This window comes from Tachyglossus aculeatus, chromosome 14 (assembly GCF_015852505.1).
Source record: "Tachyglossus aculeatus isolate mTacAcu1 chromosome 14, mTacAcu1.pri, whole genome shotgun sequence".
Taxonomy (NCBI): Eukaryota; Metazoa; Chordata; class Mammalia; order Monotremata; family Tachyglossidae; genus Tachyglossus; species Tachyglossus aculeatus.
The window spans coordinates 8,954,961-8,969,566 of record NC_052079.1 but is presented as its reverse complement, the minus strand read 5'-3'; the positions used below and the strand labels follow the sequence as shown (position 1 = coordinate 8,969,566).

At 42.7% G+C, this 14,606-nt stretch overlaps 1 protein-coding gene across 11 annotated transcripts in view; it reads left to right on the top strand.

Annotated features, from left to right (window-relative positions):
* The first annotated feature begins 4,345 nt into the window (after positions 1–4,345).
* MIA2 (MIA SH3 domain ER export factor 2) overlaps positions 4,346–14,606 on the top strand; it is a 58,630-nt gene continuing 48,369 nt past the window's right edge. For 9 of the 11 annotated variants that reach the window (XM_038756418.1, XM_038756425.1, XM_038756424.1 and 6 more), the window contains exons 1-4: positions 4,346–4,621; positions 8,161–8,294; positions 9,688–9,774; positions 11,381–12,455. In XM_038756418.1, the coding sequence (XP_038612346.1) occupies positions 4,507–4,621; positions 8,161–8,294; positions 9,688–9,774; positions 11,381–12,455 (1,411 nt within the window). In that variant the 5' untranslated portion in view covers positions 4,346–4,506. The remainder of the gene's footprint in view (positions 4,622–8,160; positions 8,295–9,687; positions 9,775–11,380; positions 12,456–14,606) is intronic. The other 2 variants (XM_038756423.1, XM_038756426.1) reach the window with 1 other exon arrangement.

Here is a 14,606-nt window from a genome sequence, read left to right as displayed (position 1 = left end):
AGCACTTGGGAGAGTGCAACACAACAGAATTAGCAGGCATTTTCCCAGCCCATAAGCTTACTGTCTAGAGGGGGAGACGGGCATTAATATGAATACATTATTTCTCGTGAAGATTACTGAGGAGTGGTGGGGCCTGGTGGAGAGCCCTAGGAATCAGGTTTTGAGCCCCTCTAGGGACAGGGCCTGTGTCTACTTCCCAACTGTGTAGCCTCTTTCAGTGCTTAGTACAGTCCTCTGCACACAGTAAGCACTTAATAAATACTATTTCTGCAAAGAGGTTCAGTTCCACTACTGTGTCACCTTGGGTAAGTCACTTAACCTCATTATGCCTCAGTTGACTCTTGCAAATTGAAGTTGATTATGAGCCCTCCTGTGGGGCAGGAACAGTGGGTGTTCCATCTGGTAACCCAGGGCTTAGCCCGGTGTTTAATAAATGCCGTAATTATTATTAATGATGCTACGCACTTGCCTTAATGCTGGTACACATGATTCTGACTTGGAGAAAAGTTTCTGCAACAGTTAAAGCTTTTGTCTGCCAAGAAGGTACAATTAGGAAGGATTTGGAAATAATGAATTTGGAAACTCATCATAGAGCTTAGAACAGTGCTTCACACATAGTAAGCGCTTAATAAATGCCATTATTACAGAGTGTGAGCTCATAGGACTAGAACTGTCTGAGCTGATTATGTCCACCTCAGTACTTAGGGCACCAAGTAAACACTAAATATCGTTATCAACATCTACGATGTCAGATAGTTAATAGTGAAGTGTACTAAACACTCCCATCAAAGTATCTGACTGTAAATGGACAGGACAAGGCTCACATCATCATCATCAATTGTATTTATTGAGCGCTTACTGTGTGCAGAGCACTGTACTAAGCGCTTGGGAAGTACAAATTGGCAACATGTAGAGACATCACCCTAATTTTAATCAAAAGGCGCTAGAAAATATCACTTAGAAAGTGGGAGCACTTCGAGAGGGAGGAAAGCTGCTTCGATTTAGTCAATTAATCCTATTTACCCATTTAGCCCCTCCAAAGAGTTCACTTACCAATCAATCTTAAGAACAGTTTCTGCAACATCCGGGTCATCACAAACCTTAATGATTTAAGGTGCATTGTTTTCATAATCCTGGAAAGTGTGGGGGTTGTATGGAGAAGAAGTTTCTCTCCCGGAAGATTGAATTGCATCCGGGATTAGGAGATAGAAGAACAATGAGCAGGGCCTGAGGTTGGGGCAGGTGACACCAGGCCCCATTGGGGGAAGAAATGCCTCCCTGCTGTTTCTGCCTGCAGGGGTGGAGCTGGTGGGAGGGTCGCAGAAGGGGGTCAGAGAGAACAGGTGAAACAGCTGCTGCTCCGTGGACCAGGCAGGGCCACCACCTAGCAGGAGCCTGGACCCTGGAGCTTCTGAAGGTGCAGCAGGATTTGGATCTGGAGAAGCAGAAATAGGCCATCCCTTACCCCCAACGCACCTTCTGAAGCCTCCTGCAGCTTCAAAGCTACTGTCGCCTTCCAAATTAGGTAAGTGAACTCATAAAAGACCAAGAGTCTCTTACTAGGGGTTGGGGGGGGGGACCCAAAAACCTCATTGAGGCTCGAAGATCAGATAAATAGTTCCTGGGCTGGAACCATTTCGTTTCTCGTGTTCAGAATTCTGTTCTAGGTCTCCCCCAGTCTCCCATAGAGATGGTTATACTGTATCCTCCCGGAGAAGGCCTTCCCAGCATCTTTTCTGGCAAAGCCATTCCAGTCTGTCTCTCTCTGTGTGTCTGTCTCTCCCTATTTCTTAAGCTCTGTCGTAAAGGAAGACATTCAAGTTCGACTAATCTCAAAGGTCACAGCATTGAATAGGGAAGTAGGGCTGAATCCAACTAGCCCAGAACTCCAGTCCAGAGTAACGGAGTTGGGGGTGATGAGGGGGCTATGAGCCCTGCAGGAGAAGGACAGAATTTGCAGCACCCTGCAATTTATTTTACTTGTACATATCTATTCTATTTATTTTATTTTGTTAGTATGTTTGGTTTTGTTCTGTCTCCCCCTTCTAAACTGTGAGCCCACGGTTAGGTAGGAACTGTCTCAATATGTTGCCAACTTGTACTTCCCAAGCGCTTAGTACAGTGCTCTGCACACAGTAAGTGCTCAATAAATACGATTGATTGATTGCTTTTTCAATTAATCAATCAACCTCCTTGGCTGAGCAGAGTGCTGGGAACATAAAGGTTTAACAAATGCTACTTTAATTGTGATTATTCGTAGTTCTCTGTCTCCCCCTTCTAGACTGGGAGACCACTGTTGGGTAGGTACCGGCTCTATATGTTGCCAACTTGTACTTCCCAAGCGCTTAGTACAGTGCTCTGCACACAGTAAGCGCTCAATAAGTACGCTTGAATGAATGAATGAATTTATCTCCCACTGCTGTATAACTTGCCTTGCACTTTCTGAGTGCCCATCTTGGTTGGAGCTTCCAGGCCTGTTGTCCTCCTTTGCCCGTGTTTAGGTTTTCCAAGCAGCCAGGACTGCTCTGGAGCAGGTTAACTGATCCAGGCCCTTGTTTTTAGGGATTCAGTTACCTCTTACTCGGGTCCAGCCCTGCATGACACTCTGAGGAAAACCATCTTCAAAATTGAAACAAAATAATGGTATCACTACACTGATTTAGTTGTTGCTTTGCTGACTAATTTTTCTCGATTCCCTTTAGTCATTAAAATGAATCATGTGATTCCTAATTAGATTAGGGGCCCTGCTGAGCCTCTAGACTGTAAGGTCGTTATGGGTAGGGAACATGTCTGCTAATTATCATCATCATCAATTGTATTTATTGAGCGCTTACTATGTGCAGAGCACTGTACTAAGCACTTAGGAAGTACAAATTGGCAATATATAGAGACAGTCCCTACCCAGCAGTGGGCTCATAGTCTAAAAGGGGGAGACAGAGAGCAAAACCAAACATACTAACAAAATGAAATAAATAGAATAGATATGTACAAGTAAAATAAATAAATAGAGTAATAAATATGTACAAACATATACATATATACAGGTGCTGTGGGGAAGGGAAGGAGGTAAGATGGGGGGGATGGAGAGGGCGACGAGGGGGAGAGGAAGGAAGGGGCTCAGTGTGGGAAGGCCTCCTGGAGGAGGGGAGCTCTCAGCAGGGCCTTGAAGGGAGGAAGAGAGCTAGCTAATTCTGTTGTATTGTACTCTCCCAAGCACTTAGTACAGTGCTCTGTACATAGTAAGCATTTAATAAATACAATTGATTAACTGATCCTAATAATGTAAGTTGCAATTACATGGTGAAAGAAATGAGGCTGATTTTCCTACATTTTTAATGAAATTCAAGTCCACCTTTTCATTCATTCAATCATATTTATTGAGCGCTTACTGTGTGCAGAGCACTGTACTAAGCGCTTGGGAAGTACAAGTTGGCAACATATAGAGACGGTCCCTACCCAACAGTGGGCTCACAGTCTAGAAGGGGGAGACAGAGAACAAAACCAAACATATTAACAAAATAAAATAAATAGAATAAATATATCCCACCCAGCGCTTAGAACAGTGCTTTTATAGCACCTCTGTTGTAGATTGGAGAAAAAGTGTAGGAAACAAATTACCTTTACATTCCAGCAGGGAGGACCTTCCTCACACCAATCATTCAGTGAATAGTATTTAGTGAACATTTGCAGTGTGCAGAGTACTTAAGTGCTTTGGAGAATACAATAGAGAAAGTAGATAGGAACACAACCCTCAAAGATTTTATAATCCAGCAAGTGCAGGATAATTAAGGTCAATAAAAGTGGGCAAATTTCCCAACAGTTCTCCATGATTTTCTAAAAGATCATTTCTTTAATTTTCCCTGGTTGTTTATAACCCATCTTCAGATTGCTTCCCAATAATAGTAATTATTGTTAAGTATAGACTATGTGCTAAACAGTGGGATAGATTCAGGGCAAACAAAGTGGACACAGTCTCTGCCCCACCCAGGGCTAACAGTATAGTGGGGGGAAGGAGAACAGATGAGGAAACTGAGATCACACACAAGGTCACACAACAGGCAAGTACTGAGCAGGATTAGAACCCAGGTTGCCTGACTCCCTTTACTGTGCTTTATCCATTATGGAACCCTGCTTTTTTGAAGATTTTAAAGAACAAATGAGTGAACTGTCAGGTATCCCGAGTGCTCCATTTTAATGCAGTACAGCTTTAATGGGACTGGCTTAAGATGGATGGCCCCTTTATGAAATATTAGGTCAGCTCAACAGGCCTGTTAATGTTTAAACACGTGGATGTTATCAGGATCCCTGACTCTGAAGGTTGGGAAACAGAGAGTGTTTGTGCTGTCAACTTAAGCTGGAAGATGGAAGAGAAAATGTGGTCTTGGAAGATTTGTTCCACAACCTACCTCACTGTTAAGTGAAAAGTGACTACATGTTTTTGTCCAACATTTCTTCAATCAGAATCAACCATTTGAACGCACTCTGGATTAAGTGTGGTATTTGAGCATGGCAGCATCTGGAAAAATCAGGATTTTTCTTTTAATGATTTCATTGCTGGAAAGCTTGGAGAGTATGAAACTGCTGTCTGAGATGAAAATGTGTGGCGATCTGGAATGTGAAAGTAGGTGCACTGATTTTTTTTAAAAAATGAAACTAAAATGGCTTTAAAATGGCAACGTTACAGTACAGTGAGCAACAGGACTCGTTGTACTTTACCGTGGTGATTCAGTCCTTGGTAAAAAGATAGGAGATATGCGGGATACTTTTAGTCTGCTCAAGGAAAAAAGTATTTTATAGCATGGAAATACATGAAAGGTCAAAGTTAAGTACAAATGAATAATGTATAGTCATACTTGGGGTTTTAGTTCTGTTGGACTAACCAACCAAATAGATATTCATCTTTATGCCTTAAAAGATCAAATTATTTTTTTGTTTATATTTATACAAATATTTACATTTGCATCCCTACAAATTTTCATTCTGTTTAGTCTGCCCTACCTAAATGTGTTTTAATTCGTAAATGTAAAAGGCCAGTATGTGGCCTTTGAATCAACCCATTCATCTGTTCTCAACCTCTTATTTCACCGACCCCGAAGATTTAAGTGAACATTTCTTCATTTAATCTTCCTTAGATGCTGGAGGGTTACAAAAGCAATCCACATACAATAGGGTTTCATTTTACACCTGTTACAAAAATGAATTAATGGCAGTCAGTACTGTTCGTGAACATATGTTTTATTTCAGGTCATTCTTTGGCATTCGTGATATTTATTCTGTAGGGTATGAGGTTTTCTCATTGACTGGGCCACGATCCTGGCCTTGCTAGTGATAAGGATTTATTTGAAAACTTTTATGCAGGATTTCCTTTTCTAACCCTTTTCTTGGCACATCAGTTAATAGAAGAAGAAGGGGTGTGAGCAGGGGATCTCTACCAGCCCTGTCATATTGTACTCCCCTGGGGAACTCAGTACAGTGCCCTGCACACAATAAGCACTCAATGTATACCATTGATTGATTGATTCACCAGATAGCCCAGTTCAAACATCCCACCATCTCTCTGTGTTTGTCCCAAACTCTCTCCAAACGCTCTCTTTATGGTATCTGTGGTAAAGCATAGAATTGTCCAACTTAAAGGAGAATCAAAGTTTGGCTCAATTAGATCCCAGAGTTGAAAGAGAAGTTAAATAGGCTCAGGCAATCAACCAATCAGTGGTGTTTATTGAGCACCTAGTGAATGTGAAGCAATGTAGTAAGCACTTGGGAGAGGATAACAGAAGCAAGACATGCATTTCAAAATCAAACTATAGTGGTTTTTCTTCTTTTCATTTGGGTAAAGAAGCTGTGGAGATTTGTGGCTGTTAATTCTCCAAAGACTGGACAGAATAGTACCTAGGTCCCGGGAAACTGCTAGACATCATCATCATCATCAATCATATTTATTGAGCGCTTACTATGTGCAGAGCACTGTACTAAGCGCTTGGGAAGTACAAATTGGCAACATATAGAGACAGTCCCTACCCAACAGTGGGCTCACAGTCTAAAAGAATAACTGGAAGTGGTCAGGAGTTGCAGATACAAAGGGATATTATGTTTCTGGAGGCAATCTATATATACTATTCATTGAGCACTTGCTGTGGGCAGAGCACTGTACTAAGTACTTGAGTAAGTATCCTAAAGTTTTTAGGCATGATCCCTGTTTATTAGGAGCTTACAATCTAATGGAGGAGAAAACAGAGGAAATAGGGTAGGTGGTCTTGAGTCCCCAGGCCTATCCTTGGTCCATGAAAAGGCATTGCTGGTGTCTTGGGGTACCCCCTGTTTCCCCACAGAGTCTGGAGGTGGGTCATGGTGGGGCCAATTGTGGTTGGTTGAAATGCTGTTTTGGGGTTGCTATAGTCCTGGGCCCTATCATTCGCTGTGGAAAATGCTGTACAATTTGCTTGGATTAAGAACCAATTTTTAGCCAAATTTCAAATGAACTTTCTCACCCTTAGAGTTAGTGACTGAAGTGTGTGGCCCCAGTTCTGGAAAATTAATCCAGTTGGCTCCAAGAAGTGCCCTCTGGTTTGATCTGTTTGTCCCCTTGACTCTGCTGCCTCTTCTAGTGTGGGCAGCTTTCTGTCCATTGCCTCCCCTCTGGAAATTCGTGTCAGAATATTTTAAAATATGTGAGCTCATCCTCCCCCCCTCCGCCATATGAACCTCAGCTCCTCCTTTAGAACACCTGCACGCTCTATAGTTAAAGAGAATTGGTTAGTAAGCTCTTTGAGAGCAGGGGTTATTTGGTTTACTTCTATTGTACTTTTCGATGCATTAAATACAGGGGTCTGTGAGAGTAGAGATGTCCTTTTGGGTCCCTCTTCCCAAACATAAATTCAGTGATCATCATCATCAATCGTATTTATTGAGCGCTTACTATGTGCAGAGCACTGTACTAAGCACTTGGGAAGTACAAATTGGCAACATATAGAGACAGTCCCTACCCAACAGTGGGCTCACAGTCTAAAACAGTCTATGACACAGTGATGTCACAGACAGCGTGGCTCAGTGGAAAGAGCCCGGGCTTTGGAGTCAGAGGTCATGGGTTCAAATTCCGGCTCCTCCACTTGTCAGCTGTGTGATTTTGGGCAAGTCACTTCACTTTTCTGTGCCTCAGTTCCCTCATCTGTAAAATGGGGATTAAGACTGTGAGCCTCCTGTGGGACAACCTGATCACCTTGTAACTTCCCCAGTGCTTAGAACAATGCTTTGCACATGGTAAGCGCTTAATAAATGCCATTATTATTATTATTATTATTATTATTATAAACGTCAGTGCCCCCACTGTGTTGTCTGAGTAGTGTTGGGGTCTGGCTGTGGTAGCAGTTCAAGTGTGTTTGGATGCCCTGAATACCCCAACTACTACAGAACAGCTGTGGTAATTCACCCATCCAGCAGCTCTGCTAATCAGTGGCTTTGTAGATAGGGGCGAGGGTGCGGGGAACGAACACCTCTCTTTCTGGCTCTTCCCTCAATCTGGGCTTGGTCCTGGCTGGAGGGGAGATTTCAATGGGAAGACAACCCAACTCAACCTTTGGAATGTGGGAGGTGTTATGTAGTGCCTACCCTTTGGCACAGGATCACTAGTGATGCTGACCATTGTGTTCCACTATACATGCCTGGCAATCTTGTCTGAAAACCAGGTTATTATGGACCAGAAGAAACAGCAAACTTTGATGAAAGGAACTCTTCATGTCCTGGGCCTTGGGCAAGGTCTAAGGTAAAAGGACACATTTGGAATATTGAAAATCTTGATGTTTTACATACCTCTACCCATTAGCTTTGTCGGTAGAAACTACAGAATCCAGTTTGGACTCATAGACAGAAAGGTCAAAATGATGAAAATAGCTTTAAATCATTTCCAAAACAAGCATGTATGAGCCACTTAATTTTTTCAAAGGTATCCCCAGTTTTGATCCATTTTTAATTATTATCTCACTCAGATAATGTTTTTTCACCACTTAAGATCAAGTGATGGTAGGGATAAAGTAGTTCTATATATAACTGCACATAACCAATGCATTGCTCTTTGCAAAGCAAAATCTAAAGCATCTGTTGGGTGTCCGACAAGGAACAACCGCTGTTAAAAACGTGTTCTTTTTCTTTAAACACAAATTTTAGCTTCACTATGCAGAGTCCAAGCCATAAGAGACTACAGAGGTCCCGATTGTCGATTTCTGAACTTCAGTATGGGAGAAGAGATATTTGTGAATGTGAAACTTTTAGGAGAAAGAGAAGACTTATGGGCAGGAAGCGTAAGTATCTGGACCTGAGTAGAAATTCTGAACAAAAATTAAATGGAACAAATGATCCCATTGCTGATGTTTCAGAGATAAACAATGTATATTTTGTCCTCAGAATCTGACCAATGATGCTCTCCAAGCACTTTTAAGATAGTAGTAACTCATCCTATCCAGACAAAGCTGGGAAATTTGGGAGCCAGGAGTTGGTTGTATTCAGTAGCATAAGTAGTATTTGTTAAGCATGTTCCCGGCCCACAGTGAGCTTACAGTCTACCCAAATGTAGACTATATGTACACAAATATGTACATAAGTGCTGTGGGTCTGAGAGTGGGATGCATATCAAGTGTTTAAAGTGTACCAATCCGAGTAAAAAGACGATGCAGAAGGGCGAGGGAGTAGGGGAATTGAGGAGTTAGTTGAGGAAGCCTTCTTGGAGGAGATATAATTTTAATAAGGCTTTGAAGGTAGGGAGCAGTTGAGGAAACTGAAGCACAGAGAAGTGAAGTGACTTGCCCAAGGTCACACAGCAGGCAAGTGGTGGAGCTGGGATTGGAACCCAAGTTCCTTGTCTCCCAGGCCTGTGTTCTTTCAGCTGGGCCAGGTGGAGAAGGATTAGAGTTCTACTGAGGAGATCGAATGCAAGGAAAGATTAGAGATGAACTTTTCCAAAGGATAAACAAGAAGGTGTGTCCTTGCATGGGCCAAATTCCGGAAGGAGCAAGGGTTCTATAAGCCTTAATCATCCCCCTGAGTCAGTAACGGGGAAAAATTAATGATTAATGTGTTCAACTGAAAACAGGAATTTATAAGCATGACTGATGATCCCACTGTCTCTCCTGGTAAAAGACGTAGCTGCTGACAGCCTTATGTACAATAGGGTGGCCACTGACTGCCCTCAGAAACACGGGACGTGAATACACAAATGTTGTTTCATGCACAGCAGTGTAATGATGTCATTCTGTGGAAGTATACAGAGTTTGATCTTAAAGTGTTTATCTAGATAATAATAATAATTATGGTACTTAAGTGCTTACTATGTGCCAAGCACTGTTCTCAGTGCTGGGGTAGTTAATCAGGTTGGACACAGTCCCTGTCCCACATAGGGCTCATACTCTTATCTCCATTTTACAGATGAGGTAACTGAGGCACAGAGAAGTGAAGTGACTTGCCCAGTGACACGCAGCAGACATGTGGTGGAGCTGGGATTAGAACCTAAGTCCTTTTATCCACTACAGTGTGACTCTTAGAGTATGTCTGAACTGGATGTGAAAATTAAATCCTGGGTGCACATCTAACATCAATCAAGTTTTGATCTTACCCGAGCGCATAAGTCAAGAGTGCACTTAATGTTCTTCATTCCTTGGTGGTTTCCTCAAAGCTTTTCATCTCCTTTTATTTTGGTAGAAAGGCATGGCTTTTGGATACTTTCCAAAGGAGGCAGTCCAGGTGGAAGAAGTGTTTATTTCTAAAGAAGTTGAAGTGCCAAGCAAAGTAAGTGAGCTTCCCACTCTTCCCATTTTCAGGATGGGCAGTTATCAACCTTGAATATAAATGTTCTGATAGTCTCAAGTGGCACTGAGGGTGCTGGGTCCTCCCTGGAAATGTGTTTGAACTCTGACAGCTTTCAGGTAAAGCCCAGCGTGGACCCAACTGATCTATTTCCTCCTACTGTGGCTAATGTCCAGGCCGACAGAAAGATTTCTCTGACTCGTGATCGTCGGCTGCCAAATTCTCACAGATCTCACCTCCCACTCGTGAAACTCTGTCTACCATCAGTGGAGGCTGTATAGGCAGCAGAGTGGGGAAGGGAATGTCCTTTGGATCCTTGGCACCTGTGAATCTTCTCCATTTTCCACCAGCATGGGGATACCCATTTCACCCAGAGCTACATTATGTCTGAGTCATATTTTCACCAGGGGCTTTTGGGCGGGAACACCAGGTTCTGTTCTCAAAACTCATTGGCTTAACTGGACACCCTGAGGACACCAGGGAATTATAGGAATGCGGTAGAGAATCAATGGTATTTATCGATTGCTTGCTGTATATAGAGTACTGTACTGTTGTAAGCTTTGGAGAGTACAACAGAACACAGTGGGCAGATATTGGCCCCTTACCTTACACGGTTTGGAATCTAAGGTATATGAAGAACGATTAGATGAATATTAGTTTTTACTCTGGAAAAGCACCAAAAAACTGATTTAATCACCATTTTCAAGGATTGTTACTCAGAGGATGGCAATCAGCTGTTATCCCTCTAGACTGTAAACTCCTTGTGTGCAGGGATCACGTCTGCCAACTCTGTTATAATGGGCTTTCCCAAGCGCTTAGTACACAATAAGTGTTCAATAAAAAACATTGATTGTTTGATCCACATCTGGTGAGGAAGGAACAAGGAGAAATGACCTTTAATTGTAGCAGAAGAGGCTGATGTTAGGTATCAATCATTCAGTTGTATTTATTGAGTACTTACTACATGTAGAGCACTGTAATAAGTGTTTGGGAGAGTATAGTACAACAGAGTTGGTAGGCACATTCCCTGCCCACAAAGATCCTACAGTCTGCAGGGATATTAGGAGTAATTCCCTGGCAGTAAGGTTATTGAAAGAGATTGTGGAGACAGTTAAAAGTAGAATGGAGAAGCGGCAAGATTAGTGGTAGTTAGTGAGTGCTTATTATGTGCAGAGCATGGTACTAAGCACTTGGTAGACACATTCCCTGCCCATTTGAAATGATTCAGGGGCATCAGACTTGGAAGGAGAAAAAGTGCTGCTGTACTTGAGCCAGGACACGGTGCTAGGAATCAGGACTCCTAGATTCTAATCCTGGTTTTCCCTGTAGCTGGCTAATGTGGGCAAAGGCCACACATACACTTTGCTGTGTGCCGTCCCGCTGCACCCCCCAATTCTCTTACTATATTCTGGCCCCCACTGGGATGAGACAGGGCAGACAGTATCGTGTAAACCACTAGCATGAGAATCAAGTCCTCTGGGCAGATTTTCAGTTTCCAGACTGAGGCTCATCTGTCATTTCTGTTGGGAGGCTCCATCCTTATAAGATGTGCAGGACAATATTGAAAAATGATCTGTTTTCCTTTTAGGAATCTGATTTCATCTGTCTTCATGGGAGCAGCTACCATTTTGAAAATGAAGAGAATTCAGAACACAGCAGTTATGAAGGATTTGAATATCCCTATCCAGATGCAGATGAACGTGATTTCAAAAGAGACGCGTTGGGAAACTTGGAAGAAGAAGAAGACAAGATTGGGGCAGATGCAAGTATTAATGACTCAGAAGACCGGGATCCTGAAACTTCATCATGGGCTATAACTGATGTGACAGGGTGGTTTGGCCTGGGCAGAGAACACATTGAAGAGTCCTCAGAATCTACCGTTCAACCATTACAAGCCAACTCAGTTGGTGATGAGGGTGACTTAAGAGAGCTACAAGACAGTGAGCTCGTTCTGGACAGTGTGGAGTCGGAAAGGGAGTCAGAGATAAAGTCACAGCCTGAACTGCAACCTGAACCCCACCTGGAAGAGGGTAACTGGCTGGATAGGAGGTTTTCAAGATTTTTAGGTTTTGGTGAAGAGGATCCAGGACCTGCAATGTCGCCCAAAGGAAGCGACCCACCAATGGATGCCGTGGACAGCACTGAGGCGACTGCTCAGGCACCTGAAGTTCCGTATCTGGACATGCTACAAGAAAAAGAGGAAACCGTGGCAAGTGATGTCTCCACCCCCCAGCCCCGCTGGCTTCATTCACATTTTAGAAACATGCTTGACTTTGCCTATGCTGAGGGCAAAGTGACTATGGATGAAGAAGAAAATGGTGGTGAGGGAAAAGGAAGAGATACAAATGAAGACCTGCTGCCAGCCGGCCCGAATCTGATTGAGGAGCAGAAACTAGAAGCTGAGGAAATGACAGCTTCTGATGGACAGACTGATGAGAAATTATCAGAGCCAGCTAATACTGAGCCATCTTCATACTGGACCAAGTTTTTAGAAAACCAATGGTCCTTCAAAAGCAGGACAGCGGAAGAAGGGTCACAGTTAGGAGCTTGGAATGAGGAAAACCCAGTTGAAGATGACCATCAGATGGAACAGGAATCATCAGCTGAAAGCCATGACCCGGAAAATGTGGGTGTTGAGAAGTTAAGGAGAAATGATCAACCAGGTCGGTATGAAAATCTTTATAATAGCACCAATTTTAAGATATATTTGCTAAAAGATCTACAAGTAGAGGCATCCATAGATTTCCCGAAAACACAGAAGTCACTTGTGCTTAGAATCAAACCCTCAGAAATAAGCAGTTTGAAGAATACATGTATCTTCTCTTCCATTAATCATTTTAGAGATATCTTGAGTGTCCAGAGTCTCACAACCAAAGTAATGAAGGTGGTGTCAAAGGCACAGAAGGATTTGAGTTGACAAGATGATTTACCACCTAGAAATGATGTTGACTTATACTAAAACAGCAGAGAAAGTATGGACCCATCAGAAAGCTACTGAGCAAGTTCTAGTTTGATCTGATGTAGCCATTTCTCCAGGAATTTGGGGGTTAGACTTGGAAACTGGGAGAAGTCACACAGAAGATAGAAAAAGCAGCCATGGACCATAACTTTGTAAGCAGGTTATTGTTTCCTTTTGCAGAGGCTCAATTAAAACCTGGGAGAAATGCCAGAATTAACATGTAGAAAAACTTAGATATCCCATTACTGAGAGAAACGATGTGAGAAGCAATACCATAGTTGGAATTGCTCACATTAAAGTTAAGAGTGTGACTGCTCTTTCACAAGATGAGCAGCTCTTGTCTGTAGAATTAAGCTTAGAAAATATTCACCTTGCACAGCTACAGCCGGGGCCTGTTCCTAAAGACTTTTGTTCCATCAAAGAGAGGGAAAATATCAAAAGAGCACTCACTGGCTTCAGGCGTTCTTTTACTTGCTGTGAGTTTTGCCAAGCTTGCAGTCAGATGCAGCTGATGCGGCTCAGTCAAGTCCTTTGGGATTTTCCCAGAGTCCCTGAGGGTAGCAGTCCAGCCCTGGCATCCGGAATTCAATCTACATAGGTAAACATTTGACCAGGCAGAGTTTGACAAGGATCAAATCAGTCCCATGGCTTTGCAGCAACTCTCCATAAGGTTTTTATTCAATGGCTCCGAACGTCTTTGTTATTATAGGCTTCTGGGCCTTGGTTCCAGTGCTTGTGACAGATCCCTTTCAGATCAAACTCCTGACACGCCTGCACACTCTTAATTCTTGTGTCCACAGATGGTATGGGCTAGCGTAATGTGTAACTTGGTAATTGGGACTAAGGTCACAAACCCTGCTCCTCCAGGAATAAAGAGAGGGGGTGAAAACGCTTAATGATCAGTGGTATTCATTGAGCTCTTACTGTGTGCAGAGCATCACCATCATCAATCGTATTTATTGAGCGCTTACTGTGTGCAGAATACTGTACTAAGCGCTTGGGAAGTACAAGTTGGCAACATATAGAGACAGTCCCTACCCAACAGTGGGCTCACAGTCTAAAAGGGGGCGACAGAGAACAAAACCAAACATACTAACAACAAAATAAAGCACTTGGGAGAATGCCACAGAGTTGGTTAGACATTTCCTGCCACAGTCCAACGGGGAAGTCAGACATTAAAATACATTATGGATATGTACATAAGTGTTGTGAAGTGAATATCAAGTACTTAGTAAAGAATAATAAAATCAGAAGGTAGGGAAGGAGCTTAAGGAGTCATCTAGTTCTACCAACTCTGTTCTACTAAGTGCTCTGCACACAGTACATGATGAAAGAGGAGCCCCTTCTTTCCTCTCCCCCTCGTCCCCCTCTCCATCCCCCCATCTTACCTCCTTCCCTTCCCCACAGCACCTGTATATATGTATATATGGTTGTACATATTTATTACTCTATTTATTTATTTATTTATTTATTTATTTATTTTACTTGTACATTTCTATCCTACTTATTTTATTTTGTTGGTATGTTTGGTTCTGTTCTCTGTCTCCCCCTTTTAGACTGTGAGCCCACTGTTGGGTAGGGACTGTCTCTATGTGATGCCAATTTGTACTTCCCAAGCGCTTAGTACAGTGCTCTGCACATAGTAAGCGCTCAATAAATATGATTGATTGATTGATTGAATAAATACGATTTATTGACTGACCTAGTTCCTTCCGTTTCTCTTCTTGTCTGGATAATCTCCAGAAAAGGAGATTGCACAGCTTTTCAGTGGAAAAGTTTCCAGTGATTGATTCTGCGTCCCTGGTCACCGTAGATTCACCCAGCTCTTCTGTGCTGTGCTGTGTTCTTGCAAAGC